Source organism: Episyrphus balteatus, chromosome 1 (genome assembly GCF_945859705.1).
Source record: "Episyrphus balteatus chromosome 1, idEpiBalt1.1, whole genome shotgun sequence".
Classification (NCBI taxonomy): Eukaryota; Metazoa; Arthropoda; class Insecta; order Diptera; family Syrphidae; genus Episyrphus; species Episyrphus balteatus.
This window is the reverse complement of record NC_079134.1, coordinates 18,198,475-18,220,887: the sequence shown is the minus strand read 5'-3', so window position 1 is coordinate 18,220,887 and position 22,413 is coordinate 18,198,475. Positions and strand designations below refer to the sequence as shown.

The window sequence follows — 22,413 nt, the reverse complement described above, 5'->3', positions numbered from 1 at the left end:
AATTACATTTTCGGAATTCAATTTTACCTATTTCCTAAGGTGAATTACCTTAGTCCTAGGCTGATTTTACCTAGTTTCTAAGGTGATTTAGCTTAGGCCTAGGCAGATTTTACCTAGTTTCTAGGTTGATTTAGCTTATTCCTAGGCAGATTTTACCTAGTTTCTAAGGTGATTTAGCTTATTCCTAGGCAGATTTTACCTATTTCCTAAGGTGAATTAGCTTATTCCTAGGCTAATTTTACCTATTTCCTAAGGTGAATTACCTTATTCCTAGGCAGATTTTACCTTATTCCTAGGTAATTTTTACCTATTTCCTTAGGTGAATTACCTTATTCCTAGGCAGATTTTACCTATTTCCTAAGGTGAATTACCTTATTCCTAGGCAGATTTTACCTTATTCCTAGGTAATTTTTACCTATTTCCTAAGGTGAATTACCTTATTCCTAGGCAGATTTTACCTTATTCCTAGGTAATCTTTACCTATTTCCTTAGGTGAATTACCTTATTCCTAGGTAATTTTTACCTATTTCCTAAGGTGAATTACCTTATTCCTAGGCAGATTTTACCTTATTCCTAGGTAATCTTTACCTAGTTCCTTAGGTGAATTACCTTATTCCTAGGTAATTTTTACCTATTTCCTTAGGTGAATCCATAGCTGAAAAAAATCCTTTTTGAAAAAAAGAAAAAAATCATGTAATTTTATAATTATAAATATAATTTATTTTCGTTTTGTTTGTTTAAACATAAATTACTCTTAGATTAAATATAAATTACTCTTAGATTTTTTAATGGAAGAACATGCTTTCTTTTTACAAACTCACTTCAGCAATACATTAAATACAGTACTGGACAAAATAAAATACGCACTATCCGAACTTTCACATTTATGCTATTCTCGCTCCCCAAGTTATCAATAAAATAATCTAAAGTAGTGATTAAGAAAGTCTAATACTATCCTTATACGGTTCTGTCGAAATAATGTAAAAAATGCTTGAAACGAGAGAGAAAATAATTTAAGTTCTTAATTTAAGTTCTCACTAAAGATTATTTTATTGATAACTTGGGGAGCGAGAATAGCATAAATGTGAAAGTTCGGATAGTGCGTATTTTATTTTGTCCAGTACTGTATATGTAGAACATGGACTGTACAAAATAATACATTGATATAATTTAATTAATTAATGCATTTATATCATTTAGTAAAGTTGAAACAGAAGGTATTTTTTTACCGTCTTGAATATTAAAGAAAAACATTTGTATAAAAACCCATACCGAAAAACACTGTGGAGGGTATTGAATATTTAATACATAAACGAGCTTTAAATAAAAAATAATGCAGTCCAAATAAGTATCTAATTTAAACATAATATTGTCCAAGGACACATAAAAATTATTATAATGAAATCTCTCACCAACAACAATTATTAGGGGCTGAAGTTTTGTTTTCGATTTTAAACATTCCTCCCTTTTTATTTTTAGCATAGGTTCGACCTGGCCTGCACATTCCACTTCCAGAGTGAAAGATGATTTTGAATCTTCAATTGTAAATTTCTTCAATTTACCATTAAACTGCTGCGATGATGGAGGCAACACTCCATGTAACAGAGTTGCATAGCCAATATTGACGTTATCTGAAAATAAATTAATACGTCATAAGTAAAAAATAATTAAAAAATTAAAATAAAACAGAATTTAAAAAAAAAGAGTTTAAATAAAAACAAGGTTCTACCTATGTCAAGGTCGTCAATATTCTCCCTGAATTCATTGAGGAATGATTTAAGAGCGCTGCACTTGATCCTCGCTGTGAACAATTCTAGGGCTATTTTCGAAAATTGTTCCCATTTGGTGAAGTCGAACCCATTATTCGGTTTTATAAAATTGTAATCCATGGCAATCTGTTAATAGACAGAATAAAACATACTATTATGTAGAAGATTATAGATATTGTGTACATCAATGTAATTAATTAAAGTTGAAGAAATTTTTTAGTGATATAAAATATATACACAGTTTATATAACTGAAAATACTCTTTTATCCTAATTTAATTGGCTTATATCAAAAATGGTTACATCAGAAAGCGTCGAGCGCTTTAACAAAATGCGCTCTACGCTTTTTGATCTTATAAAAACCTATTAAAAACGAATGTTCTTACCAGTTCTGGCGCTCGTGAATATTTGTAAAGCGGCCACTCCTGAAGGACTGTGTGGAGGTCAATGTCAGAGCTTTGGGAAATCATATCCCTCCTGAATGGCATAGTTTGTTTCCATTGTTTAGTAACTGTTTCCCAGTCCCGGTTTTGTTTCAGCTCGTCGCAAACCCTTTGCATCTCGGTCTCGTTTATTGGTTCTTCATCACAATCCTCTTTGGAATTATCTTCCACTTCTGCCAGTTTAACTTTCTTTGATGACGTGGGATCAGTTTTATAGAGCTGCTTTAGAGATCTTCGTTGTCCTCTATATCGGTCGTACAGTTTACCCTTGGGGGGGATTTTGTTAAACCCTCGAACAAAGTACGAACCCTGTAATTAAAGTTTATAATATAAAGCGAATTTAGTTTGAACCCCCAAAAAACCAACCAAGTTTTCTGTAGGAAAAATTTTTACGATTTCCTCTGCCAAGATTTCACACCTCTTAACCGTCATTTTCTTTTTATTTTCAGTAAAATATTGGACAATTTTGTGGACCAAATTTGTTCGATCCTCTGGAGTCAAACAATTTTTGAGGCGATAGGATTCTAAAATTGCTCTGCCCTGTTCTGTTTTCTTCAAAATTTCTAGTACAGTTACCTAAAATTAAATAATCGATTTTTCACTCATTACTACTAAAGTTTCATATTCGATTTTAAAACATTTTTTCTTTTCCTTTGCAGGATGGGTTATATTTGGCTGGCGCTTCGAAAGTGAAAAATCTTTTTTGAACAGTCAGTTTTTTAAATGCTTTGATGATGAAGGATTTCATACAATCAAATTGCATTCAAAAAAAATTTTTTCAAATAGAGTTACTGATAACGTAAATCATTTAAAGTACTAATGAATTTAAAAAAGGAATTTTGTACCGTCTTGAATATTGAAGAAAAAATGTTTTTGAATAAGAATACGTGGCATAAAATAAACACTGTGGAGGGTATTGAATATTTAATACATATACAAGCTTTAAATAAAAATTAATACAGTCTAAATATGTATTTAATTTAAATTTAATATTGTCCAAGGATACCATTCCTCCCGTTTTATTCTAAGCAAAGGTTCAATCTGGCTTGCATATTCCACTTCCAGAGTGAAAGAAGATCTTGAATCTTCAATTGTGAATTTCTTCAATTTACCATTGATATGATTTAATTAATTAATGCATTGATATCATTTAATAAAGTGGAAACAGAAGGTATTTTTTTACCGTCTTGAATATTAAAGAAAAATATTTGTATAAAAACCCATACCGAAAAACACTGTGGAAGGTATTGAATATTTTTAATACATAAACAAGCTTTAAATAAAAAATATTACCATTCCTCCCGTTTTATTCTAAGCAAAGGTTCAATCTGGCTTGCATATTCCACTTCCAGAGTGAAAGAAGATCTTGAATCTTCAATTGTGAATTTCTTCAATTTACCATTGATATGATTTAATTAATTAATGCATTGATATCATTTAATAAAGTGGAAACAGAAGGTATTTTTTTACCGTCTTGAATATTAAAGAAAAATATTTGTATAAAAACCCATACCGAAAAACACTGTGGAAGGTATTGAATATTTTTAATACATAAACAAGCTTTAAATAAAAAATAATGCAGTCCAAATAAGTATCTAATTTAAACATAATATTGTCCAAGGACACATAAAAATTATTATAATGAAATCTCTCACCAACAACAATTATTAGGGGCTGAAGTTTTGTTTTCGATTTTAAACATTCCTCCCTTTTTATTTTTAGCATAGGTTCGACCTGGCCTGCATATTCCACTTCCAGAGTGAAAGAAGATCTTGAATCTTCAATTGTAAATTTCTTCAATTTACCATTAAACTGCTGCGATGATGGAGGCAACACTCCATGTAACAGAGTTGCATAGCCAATATTTAAATTATTTTCTAAATAAAATCCCTGGAAACCCTAGAAAGATAATCTCCGTTCTCTGAGACATATAAAAATGTGATTATCATTCTAGGTTTAAAAAAAAAAATGTTCGTTCTGATCTCTTTTGTATCTATTAAATGAGTGCAAGATGTCATAATTTGAATATCCTAGTCTATTTATTAAAATATTAAACAATTATATCTATATGTATTAAAATAAATTAAATTTTTTTTTTTTTTTGCCATCTATATTATATACCTGGTATCAGAATCCGATGAACTACTTGTTGGCGATGGACTACTCAAAGTGTTAACCCACGATTCTACTGAGTGTTGATTGGTCAATTTATTAACGGGCCTCGGACTCACAGTAAAAACTCCCTGTTTAAAAAAGAAAAATTAAACTGAATGCATATTTGGAAAAGTAAGTTTTGCTTACATTTTCGTTTTGCCAAATTCCTAATTTAGACTCGAAGATCATTTTTGTGTTGAAGTCTGGGAATTCCAAGAATATTTGGTCGATATGTCTTTCCTTCATGCATTTCAACCCCTCAATGTTGATTTTCTTGTCTGTCAAATACAAGTATTTTGGGTTAGATTTCTAATAGCCTGTTTCGACCAGAGCAAATGATTTCTATAAAATGAGTTTCCAAATGAGATAATTTACTTTAAAAAAATTTAACATCCGAAATGAGATCATTTCGTCGCCGTTCAATGAAAACTCCCTAAGTAACTTTCGATTTTTATTAAATTTTTCAAGTTAACCAATAACGGAAGCTTAATTTTTCAATTCTATAAAAAAAATTATTTTACCAAAATGCAAAGAAACACTCAGCTTAAATCATTTTTGGATCTTTAATATTGGATAACCAATTTCTAATGCAATTTCTCCATAAACGAAAAATGGACTTAGGGAGTTTTCATTGAACGGCGACGATTTGCGAAATTATCCCTTTTCAGCTCAAGTCGAAACAGGCTATAAAATAAAAAAAGAGATTTAACCTTTAAGAAATTTGTAAAGTTGGTCATAGAGTTCCCACGACATGAGTAGATTGGCTAATTCTAAGTCATCATCGTTTGTTTCAGCGTCTTTTTGAGGAATGATATTTTGAACTGTAACTTCAACCCTGTTTAATTGGTTTGGATCATTGGGATTGACTAATGATAATTCGCCTTTTTCGTTCATATAAATTATTGAACTTTGTTCAGATTGAAGATTCACTTCGACGTCACTTCCATCAACAAGTTCACTACTTGGTAATTCAGCATCCATTTTGAAGTCGTTGTTTTCTATGAAAAAAAGTGTTTTTTGCGAATGAATTCACCAGCATAAAGAATCTTATGAGAATGGACCGGTGGTCCATCAAATGCTGTAATTGATTTTAATATAAATTTTTCTTCTTTTGGCTTAATTTTTTCAAATGACATATAATGATCGTTAAATATTGTTGGTATTTCCTGGCAAAGCATGTATATTTTTCTATTTGCATCTAAAATGATTATACGTGTAATTATAAAAAAAATCACATTTAAATTATTGGTTATTGATAAGTAAGAACCCTTTTTATAGACTGTTCCTAGATATTCAATTTTTTCGAAATGTTTTGAATTCAGATTTAATATATCGAAACTTAGGTCGGATATATTTTCAGCAACAGAAGATATTTCATCATGATGGGAGAATTGAAGAAAATCGTCCCTGGGTTTAGTAATTTGGTAAGCGAACTTGAATTGGAATTTCGTTGCAATTGAAAGTAAAATATTTTTACGGCTGGATGTAACTCTACTGTATGATTTTAGTTCTTGATGTTTTGCTTCAAATAAAAATGACCAATAAAATTTTGGAAGTCCTGAATATCGTATAATTCGAGGATAATGGATAAGATTGTGATGTTTAGGTTTTAAAGTATCGCCAAATAAATTTTGATATAACTCATTGTGTTTTTCAATTAGATGTTCAAGTTCATCTAATTTGCTGTCATTACACTGTGGTAAAAGCAATATATCAATCATTTTTATAAAAATAATGATGAACTCCCAAACTTCATCATTTACTGGGATTAAGTGACCAATCATCAGAGGAAAATGGTGAATAAATGTCCACATCTCTCTTGCTGAAGCATTCAGTCTTTTTCTTTTCAAATGTTGAACAGTAATATCCTTAAAGACATTCCCTTTCTCAGTATCTCCATAGGAAAATGCTAACTTATATTCATTAAGTTCAGCTAACGTAAATACTTTGTTTTTTATATAATGTTGTATTACATGTGTCAGATTATAATGCGCAACGCCCTCAAAAATATCATGCATAAGATCAACGGAAAAATTAGTTACAACATGAAAAGAAGGAATTTTATTCAAAATTGAGTTTTTGTAAACTCCTGTAGATGAAAAGTCTTTAGATAAATTCTCATCATAATTTTCCTCAGTTCTAATCAATGTTGAATCTTCCTTGCACATAACTTTAGTCGATGCAATTGGCGCTATACAGAACCTACAGTAGTAGTTAGAAGAGAAAGATTTACTAAATTCAAGAATCTGGTTAAGTCCCAAATTATCTCCCAAAATTAGGCCCATTACTAAGCAAATTGTTGTTTTCTGGCCATTAAGAATTAGGTCAATTCCTTCAATTTCTAGAGAAATAATTTCTTGAACAAGGTTATAAATTGTCAAATCATTTCCGTATGTTTTGATATCATGAGCCTTAATCAAGCCAGCCAGATAAATGTCACTGACTTTAAAATAATTTTCGAATATAGGAATGGAAAAGTATATTCCTGTTAATTTATGAACTCCACTATGAGCTCCAAGTGGATTATTTACTTCGAAATCGTCTGTGAACAGATAATATGGTACCAACTTCTTATTTTCATACATTGCTTTTTTTTGTTTCCATAATTCTCCGTTTATAAAATTTCTTATATTCGATGGCTTGCTATGTTCATCCAAAAAAGTTGTAAGTACTTCTTGATTTTCTGGTTTTTCAAAAATTTTTCGGAATTCAAATTTTAGGTCCATAAGAATACCCTTCTCTACTTTTTCCTCTAAAATGCTCTGCCCGTTTTTCATAACATGAGAAATTTCTCTGTTAATGTCAAATTCTTTTGGTTTTTTAAATAAATCTCGATTTTCTAAGAACTTTTCAAGCTTATACTCAGTATTTAATTCATTAATAACTTTTCTATATTCTTTAACAACATTCTCTATTTTTTTTTTATCTTCCTCACACATTTCAATGGCAAGCACTATATCTAGCAATGGTGATATAATAAAATTCTCAGCAGCTTTTTGTATGGTAAATGCATCTTTTCTAGAAAAATTATTGTTATTGTATTGACTTAGAACGAATTGAAGTATGCTGTTTTCTATAATGCTTTGTAAAGGCGCTTGAATTTTTTCTGCACTGCCATTTGATACTGGTAGTTCTTGTTCATTTGATGAATAAGGATTATTTTGTATCATGTTTTCAAAAATACTAGAAGAATTGCCAGCTTTTGTGCTTAAATTATCATGCGTAGAGTTCATATTTAGTGGTGGTTCGATTTCAATTGTATCTAAGTTCCTCAAATGGGTGCTTAAATGTTTTTTATATGAAGGTAATCCATTAAATATTTGTTGACATGATTTTTCAAAGCATTTCAAATTGCTTTTTTTATCACAACCATGTAGAATTTTCAAATGCATGAATAATTTTTTTAAGCAATTAAATTCTTCTGAGCAGATAACGCAATGCATTTTCAGCTTGTTGACTGTAATATGAATAAGAATAGTTTTTGTTTTTTATTTCGGAACTAAATCTATTTAGTATATAAAGTTTTCAAACTTGGCTCAGTAGCTGCTGATTAGAAGTGAGAAAGTTTTTTACTTTAAAATTGTTTCAAATCAAAATTTATCAAGCTTATGTTTGTAATTTTAAATTAAACAAAAAAAAACGATTGCGATTAAAGTTAAAGATAAAATTGTAGATTGCAAATTCAACTAAGTTTTGTTAAATGTGTTTTTAATTCGTACGAATAAACGTTTTTTTCATATAAGCATTATTTTCTGATATATCAGGGGTTAGAGATACAAATTTAGATATGAAATTCAAAACATTATGTATAATGGGGTTGGATTTTGTTAAGGTGCAAAGCAATCAGCTAACAAAACTTAAAAAAGCAATAAAAACTTTCTGTGGACATATTCTTCTATATCACTAGTACTCAAATACCTAATCATTGATTGAAAATCATACCTTTTTCTTTAACTCCTGACCAATCTTGTTGAAGTTCTTTGGGTATTGTTTTGGGTCTTATTTTTCGTCAAGTAATGGTGATTTTTAAACAGTTGATCGGCTTTAATGTAAAATATAGAGTCAATGGGTGGCTACCTATGGAAACGATTTTTGCTACCAAATTAAATTTGAGTTTTTTCTAAGGTTTTTCTTTGTAACTAATGAAAAACAAGCGTAGCGAGCTTGAAAAAGTTAGCCAGAAACGCCTTTAATTCAAACATATAAGTATATAGATTCAAGATTCTATTTAAATAAGGTATCAGTATGTCTTTTTTGAGTTTTTGCTTAGTTTGTATTAATTGAAATATAGTTTTATGTGTTCTTCAAAGTTTCTTTAAAAGTATATAGATTCAAGATTCAATATAATAATGTAAAATGAGTTTGGACTTTGTGAAGCTGCTGAGTTATCAGCTCCCAAAAGTAAAAAAAAACAATTAAAATTTTTCGGTGGACAAATTCTTATGACATTTCCGTGGGTACAAAGGGGTTTTCAGTACATACTGATCGGTTTATTTTTATAGAAATGATTTGCTCTAGCTTTATGTTTTGATGCTCAATGAAAGAGAATAAAGAGTTTATTGTTCAAAACCCGAAGATTACAGCTTTTTGATTTAATCCCTTTGTACCCGGTGGCATAAATATATGGCTAGTACTAAAAATCTAATCATTGATTGAAAATCATACCTTTTTCTTTAACTCCTGACCAATGGTGTTGAAGTTTTTTGATTTTCTTCTATCAGCTCTTGTTTTGGGTCTTATTCTACCTCAAGGAATGGTGATTTTTTAATTGTTGATCGGCTTTAATGAGTCTATATGTAAGAGAAAAAAATTTAATAGACTTAAGAAAAAAATAGGCAGTTTAAAATTTAACAAAATGAACCACGTAAGTAAGTTACTGGGTCAAATTGGTTTTTGTCTATAACTCATGGAAAACAAGCGTAGCGAGCTTGAAAAAGTTAGCCAGAAACGCATTGAATTTAAACATATAAGTATATAGATTCAAAATTCAGAGCAAACCGCTCACAAAACTAAAAAATGGAAAACTAAAACATTCTGTGGGCATAAAATTATAATTGCCTGGTACTTAAATGGCAAAATAATGATAATTATGTAAAAAGCATACCTTTTTCTTTTCGTTTTGTTAAAATTTTTAAGCGTGGCCTCTTGATTTTATGGTTAGTTTTTTTTTTGTTCGATTTCGTTTTAATTAAATAAGGTATCAGTAGGTATGTCTTTTTTGAGTTTTTGCTTAGTTTGTATTAATTGAAATATAAAATTTTTCGGTGGATCAATTCTTATGATCTTTCCGCTGGGTACAAAGGGGTTTTCAGTACTGATCGGTTTACTTTTATAGAAATGATTTGCTCTAGCTTTATGTTTTTGATGTCCAATGAAAGAGAATAAAGAGTTTATTGTTCAAAACCCGAAGATTACAGCTTTTTGATTTAATCCCTTTGTACCCGGTGGCATAAATATATGGCTAGTACTAAAAATCTAATCATTGATTGAAAATCATACCTTTTTCTTTAACTCCTGACCAATGTTGTTGAAGTTTTTTGATTTTCTTCTATCAGCTCTTGTTTTGGGTCTTATTTTGCGTCAAGGTATGGTAATCTTTAAATAGTTGATCGGCTTTAATGAGTCTATATGTAAAGTATAGAGAAACAATTTTAATAGAGATAAGAAAAAAATTAGTATTTTAAAATTTAACAAAATGAACCACTTAAGTAAGTATAACTGGGTCAAATTGGTCTTCGAATTGAGTCAATGGGTGGCTACCTATGGAAACGATTTTTGCTACCAAATAAAATTTGATTATTTTCTAAAGTTTTTGTCTTTAACTAATGGAAAACAAGCGTAGCGAGCTTGAAAAAGTTAGCCAGAAACGCATTGAATTCAAACATATAAGTATATAGATTCAAGATTCAATATAATAATGTAAAATGAGTTTGGACTTTGTATTTTTCGGTGGACAAATTCTTATGACTTTTCCGCTGGGTACAAAGGGGTTTTCAGTACTGATCGGTTTACTTTTATAGAAATGATTTGCTCTAGCTTTATGTTTTTGATGTCCAATGAAAGAGAATAAAGAGTTTATTGCTCAAAACCCGATGATTACAACTTTGTGATTTAATCCCTTTGTACCCGGCGGTATAGATATATCGCTGGCCGAGAATTATAAGGTTGTATGTTTTTTTGGAAACCCCTGCAGACATACAACCCTATAACTCTCAGCCAGCGATATGTCTAGTACTTGAATACCTAATCATTACTTGAAATTTGAAAATCATACCTTTTTCTTTAACTCCTTGTTGTAGTTTTTTCACGATTCTTCTATTAGCTCTTGTTTTGGGTCTTATTTTACGTCAAGGATTGGTGATTTTTGATCGGCTTTAATGAGTCTATATGTAAGAGAAACAATTTTAATAGATTAAGAAAAAAATAAGTTTTTTTTAAATTGAACAAAATGAACCACGTTAGTAAGTAACTTGGTCAAATTGGTTTTTGCCTGTAACTAATGGAAAACAAGCGAAACGAGCTTGAAAAAGTTAGCCAGAAATGCATTGAATTTAAACATATAAGTATGTATAGATTCAAGATTCAATATAATCATGTAAAATGCCTTTGGCATTTGTGAAGCTGCACTGCAAACCACTCACTAAAAAATGGAAAACTAAAACTTTCTGTGGGCATAAAATTATAATTGCCTGGTACTTAAATGACAAAATATTGATAATTATGTAAAAAGCATACCTTTTTCTTTTCGTTTTGTTAAAATTTTCAAGCGTGGCCACTTGATTTTTTGGTTAGTTTTTTTTTTCGATTTCGTTTTATCTAGATAAGGTATCAGTATGTCTTTTTTGGAAAACAAAAACTTTCTGTGGGCATGAAATTATAAATGCCTAGTACTTAAATGGCAAAATAATGATAATTATGTAAAAAGCATACCTTTTTCTTTTCGTTTTGTTAAAATTTTCAAGCGTGGCTTCTTGATTTTTTGGTTAGTTTTTTTTCGATTTCGTTTTATTTGAATAAAGTTCTGTATGTCTTTTTTTTCAGTTTTTGCTTAGTTTGTATTAATTGAAATATAGTTCTATGTGTTCTTCAAGTTTTTTTTTTTTGTATTTTAAATGCATTTAAAGTTTATTTCACTCACCTTAAGGTTTTCACCCACAATTAAAATTTGGCTTTGGCTTTTTGAGTTGTAAACGTCAAACTAAATGAAAAGTTGAACTCTTTAAAAATGAATGCGTTCAGCTAATTACTCGTTAATAAATCTGTAGCTAGCTAAGTGGTAGTGGGGCCTTAAAGAGTATATAGTATGGATTTTTTGTTCGTATTTCAATGCCTTGAACTAACAATTAATTTATTTCGTGGAAAAATGAGAAAACAAATATTTTAAAAGATAGCAATAGCTTTTGTTTGTAAGTAAAATTATGAGTTCAAACAAACTTGGTTGCTTTTGTTTCATTGTATTCCTTAGCTATTCGTTTTTTTTCATTTGATATTGATATACAAATTTTAAAACTATTTGTTAATCTTTCAATTGAAAGTATTTTAAAAGTTCTTGATACTAATTTAACTGAAAATAAGGTATTCGTTAATTTTTTGACAATATTTTAAAACTTTTTGATACCAAAGGAACTTAAAATAAAGCATTTCGACGGTTAAACTTCATAACCTCGTAAGTCGTTTTTGCAAGTTTTTCAGAAATAAAAAAACAATATGTTGTGTTTTTGTATGGGATCTATCAATACGACCTTTTGAGTTTCGTCATTCCTAAAAAATGTTCAAAACAACATTGTTGAACTGAATATACCAAAAGATAGCTCTGAATTTTCTGAATTGTTTGGATTAACATTTTTTTTCGAATTTTTCGACTTACGATGTTATGAAGTTTAACCGTCGATTTGTTAGTTTTTATTTTATTGTATTTTGAAGCTTTTCGTTATTTTTTTAGAATTTTGTTATGGAAAGTGACTCAAGTATGAACGCGCCAATGGAAAACGTGAAACAAATTGAACGGATTCAATTAGGGGTTTTTCTTTTTTAGTTGAGATGAACAGAGTCTGAACTGAACGTGTTCTGAGGGTTCTGAATAAATATTGAAACAGATTTGAGATCAAAAAAGATACACATTTTGAAGCTCTGAACAAAAAAGAAATAAGATTTTTTTTTTTTGACAGTTCAGACTCTGTTCAGAACTAAAAAAGAAAAACCCCTATTATCTAAAGAATTATCAAATGTTTCCATCAGCACCGATAAAAATTTTGTATCAGAATACAAAATTAAAATAATTAAATTAATATAAAATTATCAAATATCTATCTGTCTTATTGTCATCAACAATAGACCAGCATCAGCAAATTTATAGCACTGCGACCGAATGACGCTGTGTTTGCTTTGCTGGTGGTGATCCATTCTGTGTTGAAGAATTGGAATACACATGGCGGGCGCTGTTGCTGAGTGTAAATTTTTTTCACGTAGAAGGGGTTTCAATTTACTTGGCGGGCATAACTGAATATAAAAGGATGAAGGTGGCTGGAGAAGCCCAAATCCACAATGAAGCACCACCCCACCGAACGCCGGCGGCGGCCGCTCCGCTTTAAAGCAATATTCAAAGTAATAATTTTAAATCACAGAATTATCTTTATGGACAGAAGCAAAGATCAAATAAAAAAGGAAACTTGCCCAAAATAAAACTTATTTTGTAAGATTAATTTAATTTAATGGAGTAGTTCACACGATTTGTATTATTAAATAAATAAAAAAGAAATGTTGAATAAGTACTTTACTACGAGTGAAATAAAAATGCAAATATATAATGATAAAATTGTATAAAAAAGATTGTTGCTTTACTTACTTACTTACTTTGATATATTTTCCAAAACGCTTGTTTTAATTAACTGGTTCACAGTATTTATGTCTTCTTTTCTTTGTTTTTCCTTGGTTATTGATATTATAATTCACTTTTTAAAACAATTTTTACACGTTAAATATTTCTTAGCACTAAATTGAACTGCACGCCATGAATTTACGAAGTGAATGATGTTCAAGCACGCTTTCTAACGGGATCTGAGAACGAATTTACCTTAGGCCTAAGGCAATTCCAAAAATCTAACACAAAATCACCTTAGGCCCTAGGTAAAAAGCGAAAATTTACCTTAGGACTAAGGCAATTCTAACAAAACTAACACAAAATCACCTTAGTTCTAAGGTGATTTGATGGCGTCACTAAAAAATTAGCTTAGGCCTAAGGTAAATTCAGCTTAGAACCTAGGTAAATTTAGCTTAGATCTAGGTAAATTTATGTTAGATCCTAAGGTAAAATTGGCTTAGGCCTAGGTAAAATTAGCTTGGGTAAAAATTATAACTAATAATTTTGGAGGGAAAACAAGACATGAGCGTATCTTTAAGGGGCATTTTGGGTATAAAGTGAAGAAGAATAAAAGCAAGTGAAGCAGGGTAACAAATGCAGGGTAACAAAGGGTAACAAATGCTTTTTCAAAAAAAGCAAAAATAGAAAAGATATGACGAAAAACGTAAAAAATTCATGTCTTTTTGTTTGCGAGATAGAAAATAGAAAAGATATGACGAAAAAAGCAAAATTTCATGTCTTTTTGTTTGAGAGATGTTTTTTTTTTCACAAAAGTCGCTATAACTTCTAAACGAAAGCGAAAATCAAAAAAACTTATTTAATATATTCTGTCGGAAATCAAAAAATCTACAACTTTTATATCTGACAATTTTTCAAAAAAAGCAAAAATAGAAAAGATATGACGAAAAAAGTAAAAATTTCATGTCTTTGTTTGAGAGATGTTTTTTTTTCACAAAAGTCGCTATAACTTCTAAACGAAAGCGAAAATCAAAAAAACTTTTTTAATATATTCTGTCGGAAATCAAAAAATCTACAACTTTTATATCTGACAATTTTTCAAAAAAAGCAAAAATAGAAAAGATATGACGAAAAAAGTAAAAAATTCATGTCTGTTTGAGAGATGTTTTTTTTTCACAAAAGTCGCTATAACTTCTAAACGAAAGCGAAAATCAAAAAAACTTATTTAATATATTCTGTCGGAAATTAAAAAATCTACAACTTTTATATCTGACAATTTTTCAAAAAAAGCAAAAATAGAAAAGATATGACGAAAAAAGTAAAAAATTCATGTCTTTTTGTTTGCGAGATAGAAAATAGAAAAGATATGACGAAAAAAGCAAAATTTCATGTCTTTTTGTTTGAGAGATGTTTTTTTTCACAAAAGTCGCTATAACTTCTAAACGAAAGCGAAAATCAAAAAAACTTATTTAATATATTCTGTCGGAAATTAAAAAATCTACAACTTTTATATCTGACGATTTTTCAAAAAAAAGCAAAAATAGAAAAGATATGACGAAAAAAGTAAAAAATTCATGTCTTTTTGTTTGCGAGATAGAAAATAGAAAAGATATGACGAAAAAAGCAAAATTTCATGTCTTTTTGTTTGAGAGATGTTTTTTTTTCACAAAAGTCGCTATAACTTCTAAACGAAAGCGAAAATCAAAAAAACTTATTTAATATATTCTGTCGGAAATCAAAAAATCTACAACTTTTATATCTGACAATTTTTCAAAAAAAGCAAAAATAGAAAAGATATGACGAAAAAAGCAAAATTTCATGTCTTTTTGTTTGAGAGATGTTTTTTTCACAAAAGTCGCTATAACTTCTAAACGAAAGCGAAAATCCAAAAAAACTTTTTTAATATATTCTGTCGGAAATCAAAAAATCTACAACTTTTATATCTGACAATTTTTCAAAAAAAGCAAAAATAGAAAAGATATGACGAAAAAAGCAAAATTTCATGTCTTTTTGTTTGAGAGATGTTTTTTTCACAAAAGTCGCTATAACTTCTAAACGAAAGCGAAAATCAAAAAAACTTATTTAATATATTCTGTCGGAAATCAAAAAATCTACAACTTTTATATATGACAATTTTTCAAAAAAAGCAAAAATAGAAAAGATATGACGAAAAAAGTAAAAATTTCATGTCTTTGTTTGAGAGATGTTTTTTTTTTCACAAAAGTCGCTATAACTTCTAAACGAAAGCGAAAATCAAAAAAACTTATTTAATATATTCTGTCGGAAATCAAAAAATCTACAACTTTTGTATCTGACAATTTTTCAAAAAAAGCAAAAATAGAAAAGATATGACGAAAAAAGCAAAATTTCATGTCTTTTTGTTTGAGAGATGTTTTTTTTTCACAAAAGTCGCTATAACTTCTAAACGAAAGCGAAAATCAAAAAAACTTATTTAATATATTCTGTCGGAAATCAAAAAATCTACAACTTTTATATCTGACAATTTTTCAAAAAAAGCAAAAATAGAAAAGATATGACGAAAAAAGTAAAAATTTCATGTCTGAGAGATGTTTTTTTTTCACAAAAGTCGCTATAACTTCTAAACGAAAGCGAAAATCAAAAAAAACTTATTTAATATATTCTGTCGGAAATCAAAAAATCTACAACTTTTATATTTGACAATTTTTCAAAAGAAGCAAAAATAGAAAAGATATGACGAAAAAAGTAAAAATTTCATGTCTTTTTGTTTGAGAGATGTTTTTTTTTCACAAAAGTCGCTATAACTTCTAAACGAAAGCGAAAATCAAAAAAACTTTTTTAATATATTCTGTCGGAAATCAAAAAATCTACAACTTTTATATCTGACAATTTTTCAAAAAAAGCAAAAATAGAAAAGATATGACGAAAAAAGTAAAAAATTCATGTCTTTGTTTGAGAGATGTTTTTTTTTCACAAAAGTCGCTATAACTTCTAAACGAAAGCGAAAATCAAAAAAACTTATTTAATATATTCTGTCGGAAATTAAAAAATCTACAACTTTTATATCTGACAATTTTTCAAAAAAAGCAAAAATAGAAAAGATATGACGAAAAAAGCAAAATTTCATGTCTTTGAGAGATGTTTTTTTTCACAAAAGTCGCTATAACTTCAAAACGAAAGCGAAAATCAAAAAAACTTATTTAATATATTCTGTCGGAAATCAAAAAATCTACAACTTTTATATCTGACAATTTTTCAAAAAAAGCAAAAATAGAAAAGATATGACGAAAAAAGTAAAAATTTCATGTCTTTGTTTGCGAGATGTTTTATTTCACAAAAGTCGCTATAACTTCTAAACGAAAGCGAAAATCAAAAAAACTTATTTAATATATTCTGTCGGAAATTAAAATACAAATGTGTAACTATATATTTATTTGATTTATTCATATCAAACAAATTATTTATTTAAAGAAAAATTAGTATTTCTAAATAATTTAATTAATTACAGACATTTATTTATTTTCGCACTTTTGGAGGGAAAATTGCCTTAGTTCTAGGTAAAATTAGCTTAGGCCTAAGGTAACCAAGAAATTTTGAAATTTTTGCCGGGAATATTACGTTAGGCCTAGGTAAAATTTGCTTAGGCCCTAGGTAAAAAATTCTTTCAATCAAACCATGATGGCCGATCAACAACAATAACGAAATTTCGTTGAAAGTGAAAAAAAAAACATTTTTTGATAATTATTAAAAAACGAAAAAAATATGTGTGTTTTCGTTTTTTTTTTTATGGTATACATGCCTATACAAAGGAAAAAAAAAAAAACACAAATTTATTATTGTTTTTCAATAATCGTTTTAGTCATTGAAGTGTTTTCTTTTTTTTTTAATTGAAGAAAAAATGAAAACATTTCATTCTTTTTGGCGCAAAAAGCAATTTTCCCAAAAAAAAAATTAGCTTAGGCCTAAGGTAATATTACGTTAGGCCTAGGTAAAATTTGCTTAGGCCCTAGGTAAAAAATTCTTTCAATCAAACCATGATGGCCGATCAACAACAATAACGAAATTTCGTTGAAAGTGAAAAAAAAAAACATTTTTTGATAATTATTAAAAAACGAAAAAAATATGTGTGTTTTCGTTTTTTTTGATGGTATACATGCCTATACAAAGGAAAAAAAAAAAAAAAAACACAAATTTATTATTGTTTTTCAATAATCGTTTTAGTCATTGAAGTGTTTTCTTTTTTTTTTAATTGAAGAAAAAAGGAAAACATTTCATTCTTTTTGGCGCAACAAGCAATTTTCCCAAAAAAAAAATTAGCTTAGGCCTAAGGTAATATTACGTTAGGCCTAGGTAAAATTTGCTTAAGCCCTAGGTAAAAAATTCTTTCAATCAAACCATGATGGCCGATCAACAACAATAACTAAATTTCGTTGAAAGTGAAAAAAAAAAACATTTTTTGATAATTATTAAAAAACGAAAAAAATATGTGTTTTTTCGTTTTTTTTTTTATGGTATACATGCCTATACAAAGGAAAAAAAAAAAAAAAAACACAAATTTATTATTATTTTTCAATAATCGTTTTAGTCATTGAAGTGTTTTCTTTTTTTTTTAATTGGAGAAAAAAGGAAAACATTTCATTCTTTTTGGCGCAAAAAGCAATTTTCCCAAAAAAAAAATTAGCTTAGGCCTAAGGTAATATTACGTTAGGCCTAGGTAAAATTTGCTTAGGCCCTAGGTAAAAAATTCTTTCAATCAAACCATGATGGCCGATCAACAACAATAACGAAATTTCGTTGAAAGTGAAAAAAAAAACATTTTTTGATAATTATTAAAAAACGAAAAAAATATGTGTGTTTTCGTTTTTTTTTTTTATGGTATACATGCCTATACAAAGGAAAAAAAAAAAAACACAAATTTATTATTGTTTTTCAATAATCGTTTTAGTCATTGAAGTGTTTTCTTTTTTTTTTAATTGAAGAAAAAATGAAAACATTTCATTCTTTTTGGCGCAAAAAGCAATTTTCCCAAAAAAAAAATTAGCTTAGGCCTAAGGTAATATTACGTTAGGCCTAGGTAAAATTTGCTTAGGCCCTAGGTAAAAAATTCTTTCAATCAAACCATGATGGCCGATCAACAACAATAACGAAATTTCGTTGAAAGTGAAAAAAAAAACATTTTTTGATAATTATTAAAAAACGAAAAAAATATGTGTGTTTTCGTTTTTTTTTTTATGGTATACATGCCTATACAAAGGAAAAAAAAAAAAACACAAATTTATTATTGTTTTTCAATAATCGTTTTAGTCATTGAAGTGTTTTCTTTTTTTTTTAATTGAAGAAAAAATGAAAACATTTCATTCTTTTTGGCGCAAAAAGCAATTTTCCCAAAAAAAAAATTAGCTTAGGCCTAAGGTAATATTACGTTAGGCCTAGGTAAAATTTGCTTAGGCCCTAGGTAAAAAATTCTTTCAATCAAACCATGATGGCCGATCAACAACAATAACGAAATTTCGTTGAAAGTGAAAAAAAAAACATTTTTTGATAATTATTAAAAAACGAAAAAAATATGTGTGTTTTCGTTTTTTTTTTTTATGGTATACATGCCTATACAAAGGAAAAAAAAAAAAACACAAATTTATTATTGTTTTTCAATAATCGTTTTAGTCATTGAAGTGTTTTCTTTTTTTTTTAATTGAAGAAAAAATGAAAACATTTCATTCTTTTTGGCGCAAAAAGCAATTTTCCCAAAAAAAAAACTAGCTTAGGCCTAAGGTAATATTACCTTAGTTCTAGGTAAAAGTGTAACATAAATTGCCTTAGTCCTAGGCAAAATTGTGTTAGAAAAATAACATTTGAAAAAAATATTCCCCAAAAAAAAATTAGCTTAGGCCTAAGGTAATATTACCTTAGTCATAGGTAAAAGTGTAACATAAATTGCCTTAGTCCTAGGCAAAATTGTGTTAGGAAAATAACATTTGAAAAAAATTTTCCCCAAAAAAAAAATTAGCTTAGGCCTAAGGTAAAATTACCTTAGTCCTAGGTAAAAGTCTAACATAAATTGCCTTAGTCCTAAGCTAAATTGTGTTAGAAAACTAACATTTGAGGCCCTAGGTAAAATTTTGTTAGGCCTAAGGTAAAATTACCTTAGTTCTAGGTTAAAAAACTAACAAAAATTGCCTTAGTCCTAAGGCAAGTTATGCTCGAAAAATAACATCCATAGAAAAAAATTCACCTTATCTATCTAAGGCAAATTAGCCTATTCTAGGTAAATTTAGCTTAGGATTTTCGAGCATAAATTGCCTTAGAACTAAGGCAAGTTATGCTCGAAAACTAACATTCATAGAAAAAATTTTGCCTTAGGCGTCTAAGGCAATTTTACACCGACTTTTTCTCTGGGTGTATGAAATTATGATAGATATATTGATACTCATCTGGAAAACATTTTTCTTTTTTTTTTTTAATTTGCTTTTGAAGTCAGCAGAGCAATTTCCAGTAGGTATTCAAGAAAATCTGTCTTTTACAAAAATTGTCGGACGTAATTTTGGCAAAAACTCGAGAAGGTCTTAACCGATTTGGCTGATTTTTGTTTTCATATTCATATTCAGAAAAATAAAAAAAAAAGAAGAAAATTAAGAAAGAAAAATTAAATCGAAATTTTCGTTTTGTTTGAATTTTTGTCAAATGGGAGCTTGAGGCATTATTTGATCCCTTCTATTTTCAATATTTATGGTGAAATTATTTCACTCTGATGGTATTTTTAATCTACAAAAATAACTGTATCCAAACTGTAGCCAAACTAATTAACATTGAAATGCTTTATTTATTGAAACATTAATTTAATTTGTTTGCATAGTATTTTTATTATTTTGTTGCATATATACTGTGTCAAAAAAGTAATGGATCAAACGAAACTTAAGATCTCTCAGAATTTGGTAGCGTGTTCAGCCCAAATCCTTCGGTTTTCGATTAAATATGCAGTTCTTGTGAAATTCCCCTAATTTGCAACAGTATTTTGCTTCCTCTGCCCATAATTGATTTTTGTTTTTTACAATTCTTTCAATAAAACATTTCTTAACAATAAGAAACAATTAATTAATAAAAATATTTTTTATTTCATACGCCATTTTTCGGCAAATTAATTAACAATTTCAAGTTTCGTAAAAACTCAATTTCTTACTTTTATTTCAGAGCAACAAGACGAAAAAAATTTGTATTGTGTGACTCTGGTTTATTATTTTTAAAACTTATCCCGGTATTGTAGTTTTTAAAAAAGTATAAAAGTTTCCAAAGTTGAAGTTAGATCAAAAAATATTACAGTTTGAACTAAAAAAAACAGGGTTTTTCAGAGCAAAAAACCCTTGTATTCATCATAACTTTTTTCTTATAATTTAAGTCAAATAAAGTGGTTTGGCAAAAATTTAGATCTTTCAATTATCTACATTTTATGCCTTAACAGTTTTTTTTCGTACAATGCACGGTTCTTGCACTATAGCTCATAAAACTCGAGTTAGACTCACAGGGTATGAAAATTGTATTTTTGCTCCCAACACTACGTAAAAGCAAATCTTAGGAGGGGAAAGGGTGATTATCTATTGTTTTGGTTTACCCAAAAAGTGCAAATTAAACCCAAGCACAAAAAATATTTTTATTTTTGTTGACCTGTGTTATATAAATTGTTTGTAAACTTTTTATAAAAGGAATTGAATATTTTCGATTTTGAATCAAGTTCGCTGCTCAGCTCTTTTGTTTATTTGATAGAATCAATGAAAAAGAAAATACCCTGCATTCACACTGTTTTTAATTAATTGTTATCTTTAATTTCATTCACAGTGAATGAAAAAGAAGTTCCAACAATTTAATGAACACATTTGGATGGCTCAAAATTTGATACCTTAAAGTTATCCTGTCAATCGATATTAAGCTCGCATCTAATTAAATTGTTTAATTTAAGTTAAGTTTTGATTTTGTATCTATAAGCAGACGCTTTCAGCAATGCATAAATAATGCAAAGGATTAAAAATCATAATATTGCCAAAGAATGACTTTTCAAAAATATTAACATTATTTTCATCTCAATTATTTCCCATCCAGACATCTTTTTTTTTGTCCAAGAATTCAAAACATCCAATTTACCTACACCCACAATCAATGATGAAAATGCATCTCGAAGAGAAAAATAGATTTTATGAGGCAATGAACTGCCAATCATCATTTTTGAACTAATCCCTCACACAAACAATCACTTGTGTATGAATAGCACTCATACGTATCAGTAAACTTTACATCGTCACACCTGATTGAACAGCCAGCACAGAGAGTGCACTGCACATCATACAGAGCTCATCCTTGTGTCACTTATACATGATACACGTTTATCTATTATTCCATGGGTATATATGAAAAACGACATATTTGTGTCTCTTACTCCTTGCATTTTGTCTGCATCATTGCTGTCATTATTGCCAAGCAGCTTTACACCATTCCATTGGAATTAGAATATTTTATCCTAGAATTTAATATGCCATCCCGTTACTGTTATACCGTTACCATACTTCAACCAGACGTAACGGTGAGCTAACATGTTTTGTGCTATTCCCAACCATGACAAGTTGATGGGGTTGCACATATCTCCAGCTGCTAACTCCATTTTCAGTTTGAGCTAGGTCGTTTCTCTTATGAGTTCGTTGTAAGTCATAAGGGGTATTGGTTCTCAGAGCCGGTAGGTATACTATACGCCCCGTCATTATCATAGTAATCACCACTAGTCCCATCATCATCATCTTCTCCATCGGCATTTTACCACCCGGTAAACCTCTGTGCAACATAGCAGGAGGTATAATTCATAATCAAAGACTTAACGGATCCGCTTAAGAACATTTCCTAGGCTTCCCAGGGTGTATAGTATACCTATGCCAGCATGAACAGGAACGATTTCGTTCTACCTACCGTTAGGTCTATAGAGTTATAACTATGACTATCATGCAATGATTGCCAGTTAGAGCAACGCAATAACCTCAAATAAGTCAACGGCAGCGGAGAAGTACGCGAGGCCGAGGCATCAACAACAACACAGCCATCTCTATATAAGAGCCTTTGTGAATCTTTCATACGTAAATGTGGAGTTTCTTGAGCGCGCGTTGCCTGCGCTATTGCCATGCCAAAACATATTATCCAATGAATTCCTTCCTCTACTTTTCTCTCCCCAACATACTCTGTTGTAGTTCAACTATACAGTTGCTTTAAAAACCAAA

General features: G+C 29.1%; 2 protein-coding genes across 4 annotated transcripts; both read right to left on the bottom strand.

Annotated features, from left to right (window-relative positions):
• Positions 1 to 1,170: 1,170 nt before the first annotated feature.
• LOC129905613 (uncharacterized) lies at positions 1,171 to 2,677 on the bottom strand. The gene is made up of 4 exons (XM_055981140.1): positions 2,578 to 2,677; positions 2,155 to 2,520; positions 1,730 to 1,895; positions 1,171 to 1,631 (listed from the first exon to the last, which is right to left on the bottom strand). Exons 1-4 carry the CDS (start codon positions 2,641 to 2,643, stop codon positions 1,171 to 1,173), a joined length of 1,059 nt encoding a protein of 352 aa, XP_055837115.1. The 5' UTR covers positions 2,644 to 2,677.
• A 1,664-nt stretch (positions 2,678 to 4,341) lies between these two features.
• On the bottom strand, positions 4,342 to 11,864 carry LOC129905611 (uncharacterized). Of its 3 annotated transcripts, XR_008770623.1 has the most exons (8): positions 11,296 to 11,483; positions 11,101 to 11,225; positions 10,640 to 10,748; positions 9,865 to 9,989; positions 9,031 to 9,155; positions 5,076 to 5,363; positions 4,513 to 4,643; positions 4,342 to 4,454 (listed from the first exon to the last, which is right to left on the bottom strand). XR_008770623.1 is itself a non-coding variant. In XM_055981139.1 (3 exons), the coding sequence occupies exon 1, from the start codon at positions 7,806 to 7,808 to the stop codon at positions 5,364 to 5,366; it is 2,445 nt and encodes an 814-aa protein (XP_055837114.1). In that variant the 5' UTR covers positions 7,809 to 8,834; the 3' UTR covers positions 4,342 to 4,454; positions 4,513 to 4,643; positions 5,076 to 5,363. The 3 variants fall into 3 exon arrangements, 1 of the variants encoding a protein (XP_055837114.1); XR_008770624.1 differs by lacking the exons at positions 5,076 to 5,363; positions 11,101 to 11,225; positions 11,296 to 11,483 and adding an exon at positions 11,504 to 11,864; XM_055981139.1 differs by lacking the exons at positions 9,031 to 9,155; positions 9,865 to 9,989; positions 10,640 to 10,748; positions 11,101 to 11,225; positions 11,296 to 11,483 and having other exon boundaries at positions 5,076 to 8,834.
• Between the last annotated feature and the right edge of the window lie 10,549 nt (positions 11,865 to 22,413).

Bases quoted from the DNA above. Each gene is read 5' to 3' on its own strand.
- LOC129905613 (XM_055981140.1), bottom strand. From the start codon at position 2,643: ATGACGGTTAAGAGGTGTGAAATCTTGGCAGAGGAAATCGTAAAAATT. The intron at 2,521-2,577 runs GTTGGTTTTTTG...CTTTAATTACAG, and splicing joins TTTTTCCTACAGAAAACTTG to GGTTCGTACTTTGTTCGAGG. The intron at 1,896-2,154 runs GTAAGAACATTC...GTCTATTAACAG, and splicing joins ATTCACGAGCGCCAGAACTG to ATTGCCATGGATTACAATTT.
- LOC129905611 (XM_055981139.1), bottom strand. From the start codon at position 7,808: ATGCATTGCGTTATCTGCTCAGAAGAATTTAATTGCTTAAAAAAATTA.